This window comes from Aotus nancymaae, unplaced genomic scaffold (genome assembly GCF_030222135.1).
Source record: "Aotus nancymaae isolate 86718 unplaced genomic scaffold, 86718_ANA_hifiasm-v0.15.2.pri h1tg000014l, whole genome shotgun sequence".
Lineage (NCBI taxonomy): Eukaryota > Metazoa > Chordata > Mammalia > Primates > Aotidae > Aotus > Aotus nancymaae.
This window is the reverse complement of record NW_026988425.1, coordinates 86,050,612-86,072,500: the sequence shown is the minus strand read 5'-3', so window position 1 is coordinate 86,072,500 and position 21,889 is coordinate 86,050,612. Positions and strand designations below refer to the sequence as shown.

At 33.5% G+C, this 21,889-nt stretch overlaps 1 protein-coding gene across 15 annotated transcripts in view; it reads left to right on the top strand.

The window, feature by feature from the left end:
• Positions 1-21,889, top strand: part of ARB2A (ARB2 cotranscriptional regulator A) — a 508,497-nt gene that overhangs the window by 229,948 nt on the left and 256,660 nt on the right. For 13 of the 15 annotated variants that reach the window (XM_021665393.2, XM_064376139.1, XM_064376134.1 and 10 more), the window contains one exon: positions 6,703-6,921. The exons of the other annotated variants lie outside the window; for them this stretch is intronic. In XM_021665393.2, coding sequence (XP_021521068.2) covers positions 6,703-6,921 — 219 coding nt within the window. The remainder of the gene's footprint in view (positions 1-6,702; positions 6,922-21,889) is intronic. 15 annotated transcript variants of the gene reach the window in all.

The following is a 21,889-nucleotide window of genomic DNA, read 5'->3' as shown; positions in this document are numbered from 1 at the left end:
AGTTAGGAGAACATTGGACTTTCATTCAGCACTTTAAAACATACAGGCATAACTAAGTATGAGGAATAGTAAAGTTAATGAGATAAATCTGCTCATCCTTAGACCATGTAATAAGGAGTTACCTGTTGGATTTTCTAAATTCACTTAGGGATTTTGATATATCATTGACTAGGCAACAGTTTTAACTTCTTTTTAGTTTAATATGTAAATGTGTGGGTATAACTTTGTGTCATTTTATGAGAATGAGAAGCAAAAAATATAAAAGATTTCCTAAGACTGTGGTATTAAATCATATTTCTGTCCTCAAAAATGAATGGTAAATATATTAACAGTACTATTGTGCATTTATGGAATCCTTCCATAAGTGAACTATTGATGAATAAGAGAGAAATTTGCAAAATTTAAGCAGCATAATATTCTAAAACCCAGGAATAGTTAGAAATGGAGTGGGTGATAATATGGGTAAGTGCAAAGTGAATGTTTTAAAATAAATAATAGTGCCTGGATGACCTGACATGTCAGAACTGAAGACAAGGGTGTGTGTTTGTCAATATATCCTTCATGTTTTACAGACTCCTAAGGGAACAAGGGAAGATACAATTTCACCTTTTCTGTGCCAAAACATTTTAATTATATCTTCTTCCAACTACAGCGGTTCAGTAACCAAGGAGCTGACATTGATGCATGTGTTGATAAAGCTGCAAACATTCAAAATGAGATTAACAAAGATTTTGAGCAAAGGGTGACAGCTAATTTTGCACAGTATTCTGCATCTAATTCAGGCCAGCGTAATAATAGAATATTTTATAACTGTTTTGTTATTCAAAAGGACTTTTATGATACATTTTTGTTTATGGGTATCTTTGTATCATACTCAAGAATTTATCTGTTGTATGGCTTAAAACTATTTGCATCTATGTTGTAACCCTTACACAATATTAAGGGGAAAAACTCTCTTATTGTAAGTTATTTTTTGTTTGTTTGTTTGTTTTTATAAATTATATTTCATCCTTGGAACTCTTTGCCTTACCTTAACTAATCTTGAGCACACTAGCTGGAGAAGGTATAGAGATGCCAAACACATATATATTGCTTAGTATGCACTAATAAAATGGCCAAGAAAAGTTATATTCATTTAATTAATAAAACTATAGTTTCTTTATTTTCTTGAGCTCCTTTGAGCACATTTCAGTGTATTTCTTTTCTATTCTCTATTTGAAGGCAGCTGACAGTCTTCTTTCACTTTTCTTTTTGTTTGTGAAATTTTCTTTTTTTTTTTATCCACTCACTTCTCCATCTGCTTTCACTTTTGTTTGCTTGGGCCGTCTCTCATCCCAACTTGATAATGAGGAATGCAGTGTGACCCTGACCTCTATCAGCCCATGCATGACCTTCTGACTCTACCATATAGCCTTTGACCTTCTCTTTGACAGCTTGATTAATTACCCTGTGTTATGATTTATGAGTAAGTGCTATGTAAAAATAATAGACAACAGGTGGTCCTCTGAAAACTTTTTGTGGCATGTTTTCTTTTACTGACTAACTTGATGAGCTATTTGAAGTTGGAAATTTAACTGGGATAATCTGGGTTGGTCCATATTATGGTATTTTTATACCATGGAACACACACAGTATTAGAATTCATGAAGCTACAAGTTGAAGTATGGTTGTGAAGAACGTTTTACAAAATATTGGTAGGGTGCTGTTACCTAAATGCACATTGAGAAGAAACACAAAACAGAGTCAAGTGACATTTCACGCGTTTCAGTCCCAGGTCACGTCTTGAGAAAATTGCTAAAATAATGGAGGGGGCATTTTTCAAGCAGAGCTGCAGCTCCAACAGCTATGTTTACTTTAACGCTTCACTAGTGACTTCTGATTGGTTGTCATGACCTCATCTCACTGTTGCACCTAGGATGTTGCAACAGTGACATATACATACCCTTCTTGGAAAAAGGTGAGAATAAATACAACATACATCTTTCAGAGAAGATGAATGGACAGTGGTTTGTCTATGGGTAGATGTTGTTTATAGATAAAGCACTTTGAGTTTTATTTCCCTTGAGGATGAGCACCTATCTTCTTTCAAACCAAGCAGATAAAATGCTGAACTTGAGAAATATGATTGATAAATTTGTGTAAAATGATCTCTTACTGAGCTTTGCCTGAAGACCAAAACAGATAGTTCCGTAGGTCAAAGGATTCTACTCTGACCACTGACCCTCTCTGGTCACATGTGGCTTTCGGTATTGTCAGGTTAATATGCAGAGCCAAGTACTTTCAGCTGATTTTTTATTTAGCCAACCACAAGATACTTGAAAAGATGTAGAATTTGCTCCTGTTTTCCATTTTTCTTATAATTGGTAATTACTAGGCAAATTAACATGGATAAGTCTTCAGTTTTAGCAAGAGTTCATTTGGAGTCAGAAGACTGGTTTTGGTCAGACATTTTAAGATTTTATCTGTTTACAGAATCTTCTTGATAAGTGCATATTTGTTCTGATATAATTTGCCTATCAAAGTTTTCCTTTTTGGGTTTGGCATCACCTGTTTGTTTTGGACCTCTCTGACCTAAGCCATCATCTATAGACTTCAAAGTAAAGAAGGCCTAAAGACCTGTGTATTCTATTTAAATCACAAGTACTTGTGCTGAATAAAATGCTATGTGTGGGAATGTACTTTTGAGGGTTTCTGTTTAAGACCCCATAGTTTATACCTTATAACACAGTTTATACCTTATAAACACAGATCTGAAAATGAAACTAGTGTTATAGCTACGAAAGTATAAAAAATAGAATGAGATGAATTAAAGATATAAATCTTACCTTTACCAATATATATCCGCTTGATCACCTTAATTTCTACTAGACTGTGATCAAACATGAGTTAATTAACAACTTTATGTATGCTTTGTCTTTTGAAATGTTGGATATTGGAATTGATTTGGTAAATCATTATAAAGATGCCAGAAGTTTTATTTATTTAGTTGTAGAATGCTAATCGATTTGATCATTTTATCTTTTCAAAGATAAAAGGTTTCGATATGTATTTGAAATGACCTAACTTTTTATATTATGAGAATGTAACATACTCAAGGAATAATTAAATATAAAAGAAATACTTCAATATAAAATGTTTAAGAGTCTAAGCATAAGTTATGGAGCCTTCCTTAGTAGCGTAGCAATGCACAGTTCTTTTAAGATATACTTGATGCCTGATTTTATAGTGCAGTTACATAAAACTTTATGGGCACATTCGTTAAAGGTCACACTAGCATCTCTTTTTACTAATTTTGTTGTGTACTGATTGAGTTATTGGGAATAGAAAGCATCACTTTTTGAAATGGTAGTCTGATTTTTGAAGAAGTTGATATTATTCAGTTTAAAACAGTGAAATTTACTGACATTTTGTCTTTGCTTTGTTTTACTTTATTTCCTTTGACTCCTTAGTTCCCATATATTAATGTTGACGTGGCAAAAATCTTTGTAGCTTATATCAAGGAATTTTTTGGCAGTGTTATATATAACAGAGAAAAGGAGGAAATCATTAGGTTTTACTTTTTATCTGTGGTTAGAGCACATAGGTGGGATAGTTAACTTTATTTTCTTACTCCTGCTTTCTCCTACATTATAAAATGGTTATGAATGATCTCTGAATATTGCATTAATTAATTTATCAGAAATGGTATAATTGAAAATGTTAGTTTTTTAAAGAATGGTAATTGAATTTACAACAAAGACATTTATTAAAATCAGATCTCATTTCTACAGAAAATGTTCCTGAGTATTTCTTGATTGTAGTCATACTAATTAAATTGACTATCTGAAATATCTCAAGGATAAAATATTTTCTAAATAGTTTAGCTATTTAAATAGAAACGTTCATTGTTGAAATCTAAATGATAGCATATCTTCAATGGATTTGAAAATAGAATCATTTCTCATCTGTTGATGCCTAAGTGAAACACTGACATTGTGCCTTTATGATATTGAACAAATGAGTCATGTAATTTTCAGTTACATAATCAATAACTTAGACAAATATGGCTTCTTTGATGATTTATAAATGTCTATTTTTTATACTTATTTAGATGGAACATATCAAATTTCAGAGTGTATTTAAAATTAAGTAGGCACAATAATTTTTCAATCTATGATTTCTAAAAATTGAAGTTTAAAGTTCTGCTCAAATAAGCCATATGAAAATATTATTTGTATTAAGTAAAATTAAGATAATAGTTTTACAGTTCTAGTGACTGTAAATTTTGTTCAAAGAGTTTACCTTTATTTGAGATTTATTCATTATACAAAGATGATGGCATGTTATATCAATTTATTAAAGTCCCACATTTTTAATTTAAAATTTTTCATATTATCGTTAAATGTAGTATATCACTGCTTTCATGTGTATGAACTTTAAGATTCTATTTTGGTCTTGCTAACTTTAACTCCTGAGTATGAGAGGGTGTGTGTGTATGCGTGTGTGTGTGTGTGTGTGTGTGTGTGTGTGTGTGTTTGTGTGTTTAAAGTTCAATTCACTAAGAGAAGGCAGGGAAGAAACATGACAGGAGACCACTTACTCACGGTACAGAATCTAGTAAGGAGGCAATTTTCTTTTTGGCCTATGGTGACCTTTTTTACTATGTTCCTTACACCAGAGACAGTGTACTGAATGCCTCTATTTCACCCTGTTTAGCAGAGTGCAACAGTGTTCTTTAACTTACTTTTGGTGGGAGGAGAAGTTATAGCTGAAATTTGAGAAGGGCGTGAAAAGTTGTAAGAGGCACAAGGAAGAGGGGTAGGAACTTCCTTCAAATGTGATTTTAATAACTAGTCAAGTGTGTCCAACTGTAGAAAATCACCAAGTGACAATCTGTCTACCTGACAGTGATCACAATGAATTACAAGACTTTTGAATAGCTGTACAGATTAGAATAAAGCAGGACCAAATAAAATATCTTTTGTTGGTAAAACTTTTGACTTAGAGCTAAGAAACTTTTAAAAAAAAATTCTCTTGTGCTTTGATGTAGAATGTTTAAATTACAAAATTTGTAAAGTGTTTTATAAGCCTTTTGTGAAAAAAAGCATTATTCTGAAACCTTTATTTGAACATCTGTTGAAGAATGGGTGGTGTTTTGTAAATCAGTTTGCTATATATTATTATATAGTTTTCACGTATATGTAAGATGACTATATCTTAATTAATAGTCCAATCATTAAAATCAGAACTTCAGTGATCTTGTAAATTTCCAAACTAAATCATGGTTTTAGACAATAATATCATCTGATTGGAGGAAAAAATACTAAAAATTCCAAGGAAGTTTGTTAAGTAGTTTGTGAAATCAACTGTTTAATAAAACCAACCATGTGCAGCAATGCAGCATATTTTAAAATAAGATAATTGAGTCTATACTAATACTAGTTTACTATTGCTGCTGTCATCAATTTTTTAAAATCATCTTATGGTTGGTTTGCCAAAAAAAGAGTTTAAAATTTAAACTTCAAGTAGAAGATTCTATAGTTACAGTCTTGACAAACTATATATAGTACCTTTTTAAAGTACGGATGAGATTTTTATAAGTTTTATTTTATGTTAAATAGATTTTAATATAAACATTTTGTATAGCTCTTATGTTTTTATTATAACATCATACATCTTTTAAATATGACCTTATAGTATTTTACAAGGACATGATTGGGGCACCCGCAACACAGAATTGAATAAGAAGACAAGATATATTATAGCTTCAAAAATTTGTGTTACCCATGCTTGTCAGTGGTTATTATCTCTCTTTATTTTCTCATGGTTAGCTTATTCCATTATACATAATGTAAATATCAAACGTTTTCTTAATTATAACCATAGAAATGTTTCCCAGGCTTGAAAGAAATGAGACAGGAAAACATGTTTTACAAATTTTTTTGAAAAGCCTTAATAGCTCAACAAGCTATATTTTTTAACTTTGGAACTTTACTTATTTCCTGGTTATATTTTCAGATAAGCAGAGTTTTTATGATAGTTTGAGAAACAAAAGAAATTTTAAGATTAAAGACTTGCTTCCATATATTATAGTAAGACAGTGGCTTATTTTGCTTTCTGATTTTTCTGGCCTTCTCTAAGAAAATAAGTGAATAAAATTCAAGATTCGCAGGTAGATGTTATGTGTTTATGACAATATAGATATGGATGGATTTGGAATGTTAAATCAGATTCATTTCTTTACCTGCTTATTCTTTTTCATTGTTCAGACAAATAAAAAATGCTCATTAAAGGGCCATTGCAAAGAAAAATATACAAAAAAAAGTAGTTTGAATTGTAAACTTCAATTTCAAAGGTTTTCTCAAAGCAGATAATATAAATATTAATATAATTTGAAAGTATACTTGTTATTTGCTAATTTATTTCAATTATTTTTTGGGTTCTGAGAGATCTGAATTGCTTTTTAAGTTTTGTAATCTTTGTGTTGCAATTATGTTTTTTGTTTTTGTGAGTAATACACGCTTATTTATATATACAACAAAGGCAAACAATTTTAAATGACTTCCTGTTGAAAAAAATAAAATCATAATCTTGCCTAAAGGAGTAATTTACTGAATATGCAGCTTTATAAAAATTGCGTAGTCTGAGATTTTAAGAACTTTTTTGAAAATTGAAATGGATTATAAGATTTAAATTATGCTACCTTCTTTCATTTCAAAACAGGAAGGATATGGAGTAATAGTACTAAATCCCAATGAAAACTATATTGAAGTAGAAAAACCGAAGATACATGTACAGTCATCATCTGATAGTTCAGATGAACCAGCAGAAAAACGGGAAAGAAAAGATAAAGTTTCTAAAGAAACAAAGAAGCGACGTGATTTCTATGAGAAGTATCGTAACCCCCAAAGAGAAAAAGAAATGATGCAATTGTATATCAGAGTGAGTGAGATCACTTCTTTTCTTTACTATTTTCTTTACCTTATATATATCTTATTTTATACAGACTTGTTTTTCTTAAACTATTATTATTTTTTTTTTCATCATTTATTTCTCATGGTTGTCTACTTGGATTAAATTTGTTTTTTATTCAAAATTATAAAACACATCATTCTTATTTGAGTGTGGCATTTTATAGAAGTCACAAATGCAAATTCTATTTCCTTTTGTGTCATAAAATAACTCAAGAAAAATTTTCTAAAATGATTTTATTGTGATAGATGCAGAAAACTTGTCAAATCAGTTTCCAACATACTGTTTCTTTCAGGAAACATAACATATCTTTAAAATAGCATAACATGCTGTTATGTTGTCCATAAGAGAGAGTACATGTAGCCTAACAATTCTAAGACATATTACCTGCTGAATTAATAATACTGCATACAAAACATTCATCTTGGGGGGTAAGGTTTACTGGATGAAGCATTGTTTTATGATGAGCAACTATCTATAGTGTCTCAGCCTAATGTCTAAAGGCAGATAGAGGGAAGAAGAGTAATTAATATCTTAATAAATACTTAAGCCAAAATAATTTAGGGATAGTGTGTAATGAGGGAACTCTGTCCTTTTTGCTTGTCCTACCCAGGGAACCTTTGCACTTTGTAGTACTAACAGTATGGGATCATTAGAGCAGTGCTGCCTGAGGATTTCTAATTCTGTAGGGGGCACAAACAATTTTATTTTCACTTGGACATATTCAGAAGCTTGACATACATACTGTAAATTATATATATAAGACATTTGTGAATTTTCAAAGCCCTTATTATTATGGATGCTAGAAGTTTAATAGTATAACATGTCAAAAATGCTACTAGGTAAGAAAAATAGCATATTGAAATATTCCTCAAAAGTGAGCAATTCAGAACATTTAAACATAGAGAAAATAACATTTTTATATTTACTTTAAAAGATCATTAATAAAATGTTTCATACTGCCTTTTAGGGGATATATATTGCTTTCTAAGTTTTTATTTTCTATTTTATTCTTCTAGTTCATGGCATAATCACTCTACTTTTTTGAATTGTAGTTTAAACATTCAAAACATTTTATTTATAGGTCATTCTAATGAGTAAGTTATGACAGTTAAGCAGTGGTGATAACAGTGGTGATAAATTTTCAAGACCCAAAAAAATGTATCCTGTCAAAGAATTCTCAAAGCACTTCATACAATGAATCAAGCAGATTACAATATTTAAATTTTTAGAAAGCATCTCACTATTTAATATATTGTTTAAAAAGCAAGAGCACTTATTATATTTGGAAGTAATAAGTAGCTTGTTTGTTCCCATGTGATTATATTACTCCCTTTCTTTTATATGATTACATTGGGGTCATGATGTTACCATCTTCTTTATTAGTTGTACTAAGCTTCCTTCTATATGATCCAGTCTGTGAACCACCATCTTATGATAGGTTAAAATGTTTTAAAGGTTACCTCTGATATCTAGATTCCAGAAATAAATTGTATAAGGCTTCTGAAATATAAAATCATAGAGTACCTACTTGTTTATGTGAAATGCAAACCAAATAATATTGTATATTGTTTATTTCTTCTTAAACAATTTATTTGCCTATGACATGTACAGATTAAGCATCTATCTCAGATATCAGACATCTTTCCTATAAGTTTATTTCTTCCTTTCTGTTTTCTCTTTATCTTGTCACCATTGCTTTGATTTTTTCTTTTGTTCTCTTGTATGCATGCATTTTCTTTCTTCTGTTTTTCAGATCTGCTTTGTTTATCCTCACATCCACTTTTCTTATATCAAGGAAACAACATTCTTTTTATGTTGCTTCATTGTTAAGACCTGCTATCTTTCCTTTTGTTTTCTTTTTAATTATTTTCTCTCTTTTACACTCCTGTCATTTTTCCCTCTTTTCTAAGTCTTTTTGCCTCTTTGTCCCATTTCACTCGTCAATCCAGGTTCCCAACAAAAGCACCAAAAGACAAAAATAGGCCCAAATACATAATACAACTTTGTATCTGATGGTCTTAGTTATGAAATGTTGTTTTTTTAGTAAACCTCATTTATCTTAAAATCTTCTGGAATTTTGCAGAATAGCAGAGATAAGCTCTCATTCTTCAAACATACTTCTAGATAGTAAGATTTGGCCTTGTAGTGGGAAAGAGAAGAATAGTTCATTTTGTGTAAGGCACATTAATTCCTTAGTAATTTTTATCCACTCTAGAAATGACTTCTAGTGCTCTTCTTCTCTGTACATATCTCCAAATACCAAGTGTTTGTAATTTTCAGACACAGAGCATTTTATATGATGGAACTAAATTAACTTTTATTTATGTACTTCTTAACAATTTACAATTTGAAATTATCTTCTGTTCTTTGTGACAACCTAATAGGTAGGTGAATCACATCATTTTATCCTTATTTTATAGTTGGAAACTGTTACATAGATGTTTGTCTAGGATCACAAAGCTAGTAAATGGTAGATAATAAACCTACTTTTTGAAACCAGACTTGTAATTACTGTAGATTCTTTCCTTCTTTCTTCTTTACCACATTGTTCTATAGATTGAAAACATAATATGTATTTAAAATTTGAAAATTAAGCCATGTATAGTAAATGTATTTTACAATATAGTAAACAACATTTGATAGCAAAGATAGATTTTTGACCAGTTATTATTTGATGGACTCTATTAAATGTTTATAAACAATTATAAGTATAAATATTTCTATAAATATGTATATATTTATATATTATCTACAAATAGTATCACTAATACTGATCCAGATTCACAGATGAGACTGTGGGTCAAACACTTTTAGCTTTTCAATGGTGGAAATTCAGTCTGGGGACGCTGCCCCAGGAGTGGGAGCTATCATATCCTCTCCTCTGCCAATTTCCATTGCAACTAATAAAGCCTGTTTGTATCATAAACACACACATCCAGACACACGCACACCCACATAGAACTTCGAGTAATTTTTCCAAGGTTACATAGCTCTTAATATAAGATGCATGAGGGCATGTACTTGGTCTGTTTTGCTCATTGCTGTATCCCAGAGCATAGAACAAAGGCTTCATAATAAATATTTGCAGAGCATATCTTTCACAATAAATTTTAAATAAGGTTGTAGACCCAGGATTAAAACCCCACACTATAACTACTACTTTTAAAAATATGTTCTGCATTATTAATGTATGCTACTTGATTTTCTGTGGGGAAACATTTCAGTAACCCAAGACAAGAAACAAACAGCACTACAATTATTGACTTCTCACTTAATCCAGTAGCTGAGATTACAATCCAAAAATTAATGGTAGAAGTTATTATTTGATACTTTGAAATATATATTTTCATCTGAATATATAAAAGTAGAATATACTGTTTTCTTTTTGAGCTATATCATCATACTGCTAAAATTATGGATGAAAATGGAAATGTTTCAACCTGACCCATTGCAATTTCTGTGTTATACATTTGCTCTTAAGAGTACAGCCAGGCTGTTGGGCTTACTCTACCCTGTACACATTTGATACTTTATGTAATCTTTATCTTCAGTTCCTGTTCTTTCCTGAATCCAAATTCTACCCACATTGTAAGTGCCTAGCTGTACCACCTCTTCCTCTCACTATAGCCAGTGACCTCTCCTTACTGAAACTCATGGAATTTATAATTATTAGCTAATTTATATGGAATTTACCAGGTACTATCTTGATGTGTCCCTTGTATTTTTGTCTAATAATTTAATTATTATTAGCAGTTATTTTCATGCCTCTTCACTAGATCTCCCCATAATCCTTTAGGTCTTTGAGCATGCTTTAAATATTTTGGCATTGCATGTCTATCCTTAAGAGCAGATATGTGCTGCTTTTTGCATTAGTACAGAGCATATTATGAGGGAGTCAGGAACTGATTCTAGAATTTAATCCCTTGGACGGAGACCAAAGCTAGAAGATTAGGCCTTAGTCTAGAGATACCTAGGTAAAGGAACCTGCAGCATAGGAATGGAGGTTATTCTGGTATCAAACTAGAGCATAAGAGGACAATTAAACCGAGGAAGGTCACTTAATAGAATTTTAGAGACTATGGGTAGAGTATAGGCAAAAGTGACTTGATGCTGATCTGTCTAATGTTGGGTTGAAAGTGCTTGAACATCCCTTTCCTAAAATGAGACTTATTTGTGGACTATGCTGATGGGAAGTAAAGGAGAGGAATTAGACCCAGCATGTGAAAGAAAGCAAAAACAGATGCTGAGGAAAGAGGGGAAGACAGTTACATGGACCCAAAGTGAAAAGTCCAAATGTGGAAGAGACATTTACAGAATAGAAATCTTAGCAGAGCCTGGCATTGCACATAGAAGATACTTAAATGTTTATCAACTGCTTGTTGACACTCATCAAAAATCTTACTCTTTAATATGTAAGCTATTTGGTGTTGTCTAGTTTTCTGATTGATTATTTTTCAGCATTCATGGGAATTTTTGCAATTGTTTAGAAACAGTCAACTCTGATAAACTTTCTTTCAAAAAATATGTCTGATGTTCTGACTTGGGTATGTTCACAGTTCTGAATCTCTTCTGTGCAAATGCTACTGAAGTCATTTTTATCTAGTGTTTCAGCAACCAAGTTCAATTTATTTGTATTAAAACAATGATTGTTTAATTTTTGATACTATTTTATTTTCCCAGTATATTCAAGTATTTGGATTTTCTTTTCTTTAATATCTTATAAATAGCCAGTCTCCTTTCAAATTTTTGCAAATATCTAGTATACACAGGCAAAAGTAAAGAAGAATTTGGGTCTAAAACTTTAAGATTAGCAGTGTATAATTTTATTTTACTTACTAAATGAGTATAAACAGATATGACTAACTAGTAGATTATGTAGCACTTTTCTGAGACATTAGGAGCAAAGCATGAGAGATCAAAGAACTTACTGTTTCATGTGGCAAGTTTCCTTAACTATGAAATAGTGTACTTGCTAGCATATATTATGGCTTATTAAGGGGATTGATTTGGTCTAGGCAATAAACATCATGTCAGACATGCCTGGCAGGAAAACCTGCTTAATATGTTTTGTAATAAGATGGAATTTTTTGTTCTCAAAAACATCTGCCAACTGAATTTAAGAGTGAAGACAGAAAATGTCATCAATTTAGTGGTAATCCTATAAATTTAGTTTCTTTTTGAGCAACACATATCAAGACACACAAAATTCCCAGTGTTAATCACCACTGGTTATAGTACTTTGTAAAATGATGAAACAAAAACATTTTATTTTTGTATAATGTGTTAATTAATTCATAATGAATTTTAATATTTCTACTGATAAAATTTTAACAAGCATCTTGGCAACAGATCATTTTTTAAAGCATCTGTTTTTTAATGTGTTGGGTTGAGAACTGAGTCAAATGGCTAAATATGTACATATATTCTTTAAAAAAACATATTTTCACCCCCCGTAACTACAGATACACTATTTTTCCCCTTAGACCACAAGGGGCTGCTGCTATTCATATTGGATTTTGCTTTCCTTAGACACTTGAGTACGCCATTTAACTATCTTTAGTCTTCTTTTTTTTTTTTTGGCCCCCAGGCCTTTTAAAATATAACTGGAAAGAAGAAAAGGGGCTTGGTTAGTATCTTAATAATCAACATAAAAATGTATTATTGTACATGTTTTCTATAATGCATTCCAGGGCATTTATATTTTTCTAAATCAACTTAAAGCTTGTAGTCACTGAAGGCAAATTGTGATAATAACTATTTTTATTTCCTGTTTTTAGTGTATGAATAAAGTTCTGAATCATACCATTGTAGAGATACAGTATGGAGAAGAGATTAAAAATGCAGTCCGAGGCCAGGCACAGTGGCTCACTCCTGTAATTCCAGCACTTTGGGAGGCCCAGGCAGGCAGATTGCCTGAGGTCAGAAGTTTGAGACCAGATTGGCCAACGTGGTGAAACCTTGTCTCTACTAAAAACACAAAAAGTATCTAGGTGTGGTGGTCAGCACCTGTAATCCCAGCTACTCGGGAGAGCGAGACAGGAGAATCACTTGAACCTAGGAGACAGAGGTTGCAGTGAACCAAGATCACACCACTACGCTCTAGCCTGGGCGACAGAGCAAGACTCCATCTGAAAAAAAAAAAAAAAAAGGCAGCAGTCTGATAGACCTGACTTTGAATTCCAGCTCTTCCATTTAATATAGTGTGAACTCCGGTTAACACCCCTGAACTTAAGTTTTTGTCTGAAAAGTAGAGTGAAAATAATATATGTAACCAGGTGCTGTAGCATGTGGCTATATAGTCCCAGCTACTCAGGAGGCTGAGGTGGGAGCATCTCTTGAGCCTAGGAGTTTGAATCTAGCAAAACTCAAACCTGATAAAGCAAGACTTCATCCCTAAATAATAATAATATATGTAAAGCAATCATAGCATCTGGGACAGTGTTGGGGCCTTGGACCAATAAATAACATCTTTTCTCAAGTTGACAGGCAACTGAGAAATAATCCAATTCTTAAGGTCCCTGGCCCTTTTACCTTTCAGTATCTTTCTGAGGTGTTTTCTATGACACCAACCAATTCTGCAATTTCTGGCACCAAGTTGGTGTCCAACATTTCAATTCAATTCTGGCATTATCTACCTAAAGAGTTCAGTTTCACAAGACAGCCCCTATTTCAGACTACAGTCATAAGTCCTGGAGGAGCCACTCATACTCCTGACCTACTGAATATAGATTAGGGGTGCTCCCTACCACCTCCTCAGTTTCAATAACTTGCTCGAATGACTCATAGAACTCAGGAAAATACTTATGTTTACCAGTTTATTATAAAGGATGCAACTAAGGGACAACCAAATGGAAGAAATGCATAGAGCAAGATATGTGGGAAAGGGCACACTGAGCCCCACCCCCTCTCTCAGCATGCATGCCACCCTCCCAGCAACACATCAATGTGTTTACTAAGCTGGAAACCCTCCCCTTCCTGGACGCCAGTGGATGAGGCTGAAAGTACCCTCTAATCACTGGGTATTTCTGGTGACCAGTCCCAAACCGAGGCCATCTAAAGGCCCCAGTCTAAATCGCCTCATTAGCATAAACTCGGTGATGGATTTTTTTCAGGGGGTTGTTATGAATAACAAAAGACACTCTTATGACTCATGAAATTTCAAGTGTTTTAGGAGCTCTATTCCAGGAACCAGGGACAAAGACCAAATATGTTTTTGTATTACAGCGTGACATTGTTCCAAAATAATACCTCAGTGCTACACTTTGCAGTTTGGAACTCAGTGAGCAATATTACATAGGAATCAGACAAAAGGAAACAAAACACCAAGATTAATAATTGATGTAGTTCAACTGGAAAATTTGATTTAGATCTGTAGCTAATGGACTTCCTGATATATTCCCCCAAAATGAATTTTCCCCTTATCCTGCATTCTCTTTGCCTTTCATGTGGTAGAAAGCAAGCTAGAATTCATCCTTTCTGCATCCTATTTGAAAGATGCCCTGAAGAGCTGAGGTGAGCATGTTCAGTTTGTTTTCCCAAATGTTCTAATCAGATTAAGTCACACTCTTCCTGAGGGAAAGAAAGAATGGGCTATGGGGAGATAAACTAAGAATGTTACTCTAGCTGAAGTGTCTCCATATGATGTCAGGAGAGGAGTAGTTTCTACCTTACAAGATCACTATTACATACATTTTCTAACAATTCAATAAGGCAGTCTTAAAATATAATCATTAACTGTTCACTAAAGCATATATGTTTCTTCATTTTAGAGTTTTCACTTAAAAGGGAAACTGTGATCAAACCTGATTAATTTTAAAGCCTTAAAAGGGCCATGATTCTGTTTTTAATTACCGGAAATTAACCTTTGTATTGTCATGTTTTATATTTCCAAAGCCTAGTAATGTTTTTCTAGGTACATGCCTGTAGACCCAGGTGCTAGGGAGGCTAAGGCAGAATTGCTTGAACCAGGGAGGCCGAGGTTGCAGTGAGCCAAGGTTACACCACTGCACTCCAGCCTGAGCGACAGATCCAGATATAAAGAAAAAAAGGGGACACTACAGTCCAGTAGATTTTTCTCCTTCCCTTTCCCCTTCACCTTCCTCTTCTCCTTCCCCTTCCCCTTCCCCTTTCCTTTTTTTTCTGTGTGTGTGTGTGTGTGTGTGTGTGTGAATCAGTCAGGGTCTTACTCTGTTACCCAGGCTAGAGTGCAGTGATGGAATCATAGCTCTCTACAGTGTAGAACTCCTGGCCTCAACCAATCTTCCTGCCTCAGGCTCCCAGGTAGCTGGGACTACAGGTGCATGCCACTACACCTGGCACGCAGCAGATTTTTTAAATAAAGATTTGATTAATGAATATTACTTGTTTACATGAACCTATGAAGACAGACCTTTGCTTATTTGTATAAATCTACTCTTTGGTCTTGAGTAGCATCAGATTGTAAGAACTGTTGTATATTATCCTGAAGTGTGCTGACACCAAAAATAGTACATTGTGTTGTAAACTCAGTTATTAACCATTATTAAGTGTATCCTACCTTCTTTGGATTTGGTAAAACAAGCCAATAATGAAGAATTATAAATCAGTTCAAGAATTAGATCTTTGGATTTTGAACAAAAATTATGATAAAGACCAAAGCTCTCCATTTGTGGGTTTTTGTTGGACATTGACCAGTTGATGTGTGCTGGGGGTCTGTCATAAATATGATATGGTGAAAAGAATAAAAACTTCAGAATCAGAAATACATACTATAATCTTAATTTTTTTTGCTTACTGACTGTGACTTTAGGCAAAAATCACTGTTTCAGTTCCTATATCTGTAAATTAGGGATAATCATAACTATTAGACTTTTGTAAGGAATAAATGATGTAAATTAATGTATATGAAAACCACCAGTGGGGCCAGGTGTGGTGGCTCACACCTGTAATCCCAGCACTTTGGGAGGCCAAGGCAGGCAGATCACTTGAAGTCAGGAGTTCAAAACCAGCGTTGCCAACATGGTGAAACCCCGTCTCTACTAAAAATACAAAAATTAGCTGGGTGTGGTGGGGCACGCCTGTAGTCCCAGGTACTCAGGAGGCTGAGGCAGGAGAATTGCTTGAACTGGGGAGATTGATGTTGCAGTGAGCCAAAGTCACACCACTGCACTCCATCCTGGGCGACAGAGCGAGACTCTGTCTCAAATAAAACCTTTTCCTTTCTCATCCTTCCCTACCTCCTTTCCCATAGGAAACATGGAAAGAATTATGGCAGAATAAGGTATTTTCCAACTGGTTTATGTTTAACTTTTTTAAGGTAGCTACAGGGTTTTTGTTTATATGGGTTATATCTTTTGATGTTTACTATTGAAAGGACTTAAAAATGAGAAGATTTTAAAATATTTATTTAAAAATAACAATAAACCTATTATATGATGACATAAATAGCATTTTATGAGATAACTATTTTTAAAACAAAAAACACATAGTGAAAAGTATGGCATTTAAAAAAAAATCTCTTTAATGTCTGGCTTAATAGAAGGCAGCTAAATTCTTAAATTTGTTTCCGTATTTCCTCTCTTATAATTTGTTGTCTTCCTTGATGTTTATGAGGAAAACTTGGCCTCACACAGATAAGCAATTGTAAAAGAGAGGTCTATTTTAATAGCTTTTTCAGATAATTTTGTATATTCTTCTTTGATGCTACCCCCACATTCAAAAGGAAGTTGTTTCTTAAAGATTAGCTGCAGTATGGAATCTAGAACACATTTTATACTCATAAAAATCCATTGTTCTGTCTTGTACTTTGAATGGATCTTTTATCCATGTATGATTTTGTAACATCAGACATTGGTCATTTGGAAAATATTTTTTCACTTAGTTACATAAATCATCTAAATGTTGACACATTTTATTACGCAGTATAAAAAAATCCTACCCATTAATATTACTATCAGTATCATCAGAAAAGTTTTAAGAATCAAAAAACTATCAAAGTTATCAGGGATGATAAGTTTCCCAAAATTTTAACAGGAAAGCTCAGTTTGTATCATTGACCACAAATACCATCATTTGTTTTTCTTTGATGGGACTATCGGGCTTACTTTGTTCATTTTCAAGAAAATGCCTTCCACATACCCAAATCTCAATAATCATAATTTGTCTATCCGTCTTAAAAGTACAAATTCTACTCCATTAGAAAGGTAACTACTTTACCTCTAAACACAATCGAGTACACAACTGCTTTTCCTCCAGACTATCATCATAGCATATTTTGGTATGCAAGTGCTTTGTGTATACTGTCCTTTCATCACTCATAATATTAAACAGATATATACTTATGGATTGAGATTTAACAGAAGTAAATTTTACTCTTCATTGACATTTAAATGTAGTTGGCTTCCCTCCAACCCCCACCTCCACCCTGTATGTGGCAGTAAAAAATATGACTACTAGTGTAGCTTGTATTGCTCCCATCATAGGTGCTAAGTCACAGGCAGTTTTATTCTTCATTGCTTTTTAATGATTAAGGGAAATGTCAATACAATGAAATAGATAATGTCTTAATATTATAATAAAATAATTTTGACCTTATAGGCCTCCTGAAAGGGTCTAAGGAACGTCTAGAGGTTTGTGTATCACATTTCTGAAATCACTGGTTTTTGCTTCTTTTCTGAAGTTGAACAGAGAATGACAGAAAGCAGTTTATTAAAATTTATTTATAAAAATAAAAACCATATTTCAGTTGGCCTGTTAGGTAATGCAAAACTAGGTGAATCAATATATCAGCGGCTGTATAAAGTGAAATAGAGAACTAGAATAAGGTAGGACTGGCTCATTGAGACATTCAGATCTATCTCATTTTAACTCTTTTGATCTGGACTCAGGGAGCATTGTGTATACACTACTCCAGCTGTTCCCCCTCCTTTCTGCCTCCTCCCTTTGGTGAAACTAAGATAATGTCAGTCTATAGGGACCCAGCAGGTGGAATTTGAGGATTAGAATTTGTTTTCTACTGCTCCACTTTCAGCAATAGAAGGCCCTGGAGAATCACTTGCCCATTTTAGGCTTTAGCAACTACAACTTTCATTCCCTTGTTTCCTCTAAAATGAGTGGCTTCCTGCTGAGAGAGTCCAGATGTCTATGCCTGATTTCTAGCTATGGTCTAATTTACTACCATATTTTGCTCAGCCTTTACTGGTGTTGTCTCCCTGTTTAAAGTTTACCTTGCTCTGCATTGGACTGATTCTATAGTGGTTAAAAGTTGGGTGTTGGTGTCTGGCACAGATGTGGTTCGGGTTGAGCCTTTGCTAACTATAATACTCACTCAGGCAAATCACTTAATTTAAACCTAATTTTATGATCTGAAAAATAGGGTTGTTAGAATTAAAGATGTAATGCAATTAAGTACTTAGTACTGCTTTAGCACGTAGTATGCACTCAGTAAATGTTATTTGTAATTATGTTATTATTATAATAATTGATTTACAGTTTAAGTTGCCTCTAACCATGACTATTTCTGAGGACAAACTCTTCCTAGTTCTTTAGATTGGGCTCCCTTTGTTTAAGGTAACATTTTTTTGTCTAAGATAATATTTGACAGTAACTGTGTAAAATACAATTAGATGGATTGTGTCTCAATTTGAATTTGGTTATGCATATTTGCCCTTTTCTCTGCTCCCACAACCTTCACTTACTTCTTGAGAAGAAGGCAACTGAAGACCCTCTGTCTCCAGCTCACTCCCCATTGCTGGGGCCCTTGTCAGGTTAAAAGTAGTAGTAGTTTGCATAATCCTCACAGTAGTCTCATATATTACCCTGATGTTACAGATATGTACAATGAGGCCTAGAGACATAAACAGACTTACTCATAGTTATACCCCTGGTAAGAATAACCAAACCAAGGTTTCAGCCCAAGTCTGACTGCAAAACCTGTGTTTTTCCCACTACACTACATTGCAATAGTGAATATTTTCTCTAATTGGTTCTCTAAGATTTCTCTGTGTTTATATTATAATATAAAATATGTATACAAATGTGACTAGATAAATGGAGTTTCCTTGGTTGGTAAAGCAGTCAAAATGTCACTAGATAAATGGAGTTTTCTTGGTCGGTAAGGTAATCGCTCTGATAAAAGACTAGTAGTAGTTCCCTCAATACAATGGTGTATTCAAAGACTATTGCTAGAGGGTTGCCTTGGGCAGATATATTGGTTCTAGAATCTGGGATCCACATTTTTTTCTCATCAGGAGTGAGACACCCTTGCATTATTATTTTTGCCTAAGCCCCAAACTGTTCATCTGGGTTTTGTGAGACTTATAGGTGGGGATGAAGGAAAACCTAAATCAGTTTTATGTAGTTGACCCAAAAGTGCTTTGTTTACTTAGGGTATCTTTTTTATCCTCACTTTGATTTCAGCTTGTCTTTGGCTAACTTTACCTGGTTCTCAGCAATCAGCATGTTGCTCCCCACTCCTCCACCCCTTGGTGTTTAGCCAGTTCCAGTACTCATGCATGTACACTGTGGATTTATCAATGGATGTACACACTTCTGTATGCATCCTTCATGTGTGACATAGCATGATAATGTAATGTTTACTGAGTGACTTGAGTATTTCCCTAGTAGACTTATCTCATTTCTTTTCTTGTTGTTGTTGAGATAGTGTCTCGTCTTGTCACCCAGGCTGGAGTGCAGCGGCATGATCACAGTTCACTGTAGCCTTGACCTCTGGGCTCAGGTGATGCTCTCACCACAGCTTCCCTAGTAGCAGGAACAACAGGCATGTGCCACCACACCTGGCTAATTTTTTAATTTTTTGTAGAGACGAAGTCTCACTCTGTTCCCCAGGCTGTTCTGAGACTCCTGGGCTCATGCAGTCCTCCTGCCTTGGCTTCCCAAAGTGCTGAGATTATAGGTGTGAGCCACCATGCACAGCATCTCAGCTGTATTTGAATTATATATGTGTATTTGCAAATGTGAAATTGTATGTTTAGATTTATTTGTTAGTAACATGAAATTTCAGCTTAAAACATTATCAGTTCTACCTTATATAATATTAATTTTATTCTCAATATTATTTTCATTAATACGAGAAGAAAACATTAGATTTTTTTCTTGAAAAGTAATAGATTATATATCATAATTAGTGACTCATTTAGGAAATATATGAAGACAAAGATAAAATTAGCCTTGAATATTAATCAAAATGGTCATCAACCAAGACTTTCCTTAATTCTTGTTCTCCTAAATATAATTCTTATACCTGAATTTGTTTTTCTAAAATCTTTAACATAACTTACTGTCCAATAATTGTTATTTCTCTGTGAAATTTCAAAAATCCCCTCTCTCCCTTAAGGGAATAAGAAGAAAGATTACAGAACTCTGTCAGTTTGGATGCCATGATATTTAATAATTCTAAAATAATTTGACGTTTATAAACAGTCACTATTTTTCGTTTAGAATCTGAACCAAAGTATCATGATTCTGTCATAGCAATAATAATAACAATACCTTTCAAAGGGATGTAATAGATGAATGATTTTATAAAACACAGACTTTCAACCGTTATATACAAATTTAACATTAGAACTAAGATTTTACACTGATAAATTAAGTAAATCTACTAAAAGTAAAATCTGTTTTAGTCTTTATTGAGAAGAGGAACTCATGTTTTTGTAATGTTGCTATTCTAAATGTTTGGCAATGAGACTTTTTTTTCATATTAAAGGGGGTATGTGCAATTCATTCAGGCCATATTTGTTTACTGTTTTATGGAAAGAATATGTTTAGGAAGAAAGAACATTTTTAATAGAAGGATTCTACCAGAATATGTTGCCAAGTGATGATATCTAAAACTTAGTAGATAGTTTTTAGACTCTTACAGCCCATCTATTTCATTTGTAGATATAGATAAGGAAACTGAGATTAAGAGAAATTATACATAGTCATCCTTTGCTATACTAAGGTAACTGATTCCAGAACCCCTGCATAAACCACAGTCCATGCATACTGAAGTCTTACAGTTGGCCCTGTGGAACCATGGATATGAAAAGTAGGTAATCTGGTTTATGCAAAACCTCCATAACAGACGGCCTACTTTTCAACCTGGCTTTAGTTGAAAAAAAAAATTCTCATATAGGTGGACCCACACAGTTCAAGTCCCTGCTCAAAGGTCAGTTGTAACTTGCAGTAGGTTGCACTGTTATTAGTGTCAAGGCTGGCATTGGGACTTAGGTTTTCAATTTACCATTCTGGTTATTGATATTTTCATATTAGGGTTTTCCCTCCTTTCATATTCTGAAGTGGCCTATCCTCTGGCTTTTGTCTCAGCAACTGTGTGTATGTGGGATGTGAGTGTGTGTGTCTTTATTAGGCAGGGAAAGGGAGAAGTGCCCATTAAGTAATTTAGGCTTGAACCTAAAAGTTAGTTGAAAACACTATTCCTCACATAATCAATTTTAAGAAATAAGTGGAAGAATATAAATTTGAAAATCTTGGTGCATTATATCTGAATTGTGAAATTAACTGTTCTTCATTCACTTCTAAATTTTGACTTCACAAAGGAGAGTGAAAAAATTCTCTCAGAAATTCTTGTATAGATTGCTGATAAAATGATGCCATCAAAGAAAGGCCTGTTGTTTGTACATATGTATCTCAGTCAATTGAAGACTGCTTGTACTATCCTCTTTTTTAATTGGTCCTAAAACATTTTATCACATTTTAACATCTCTGAATTTTGGATGCTTCTTAAAAATTAATAGCATATTATAGATTATTCAGCAACATTTTTTTCTCTTCATTATACTTTCAGTTACATAACTCTAAGGGGATATAATTTTTACTAGCAACCCCTGGAGTTGTGCTGTGTGTACACTGAGTGCCCTTATGGGGCAGCCCTCTTAGAGATAAGGTGGAGGTTCATTCTTTTTCCTACATTTTACCTCATATTTGACCTCAC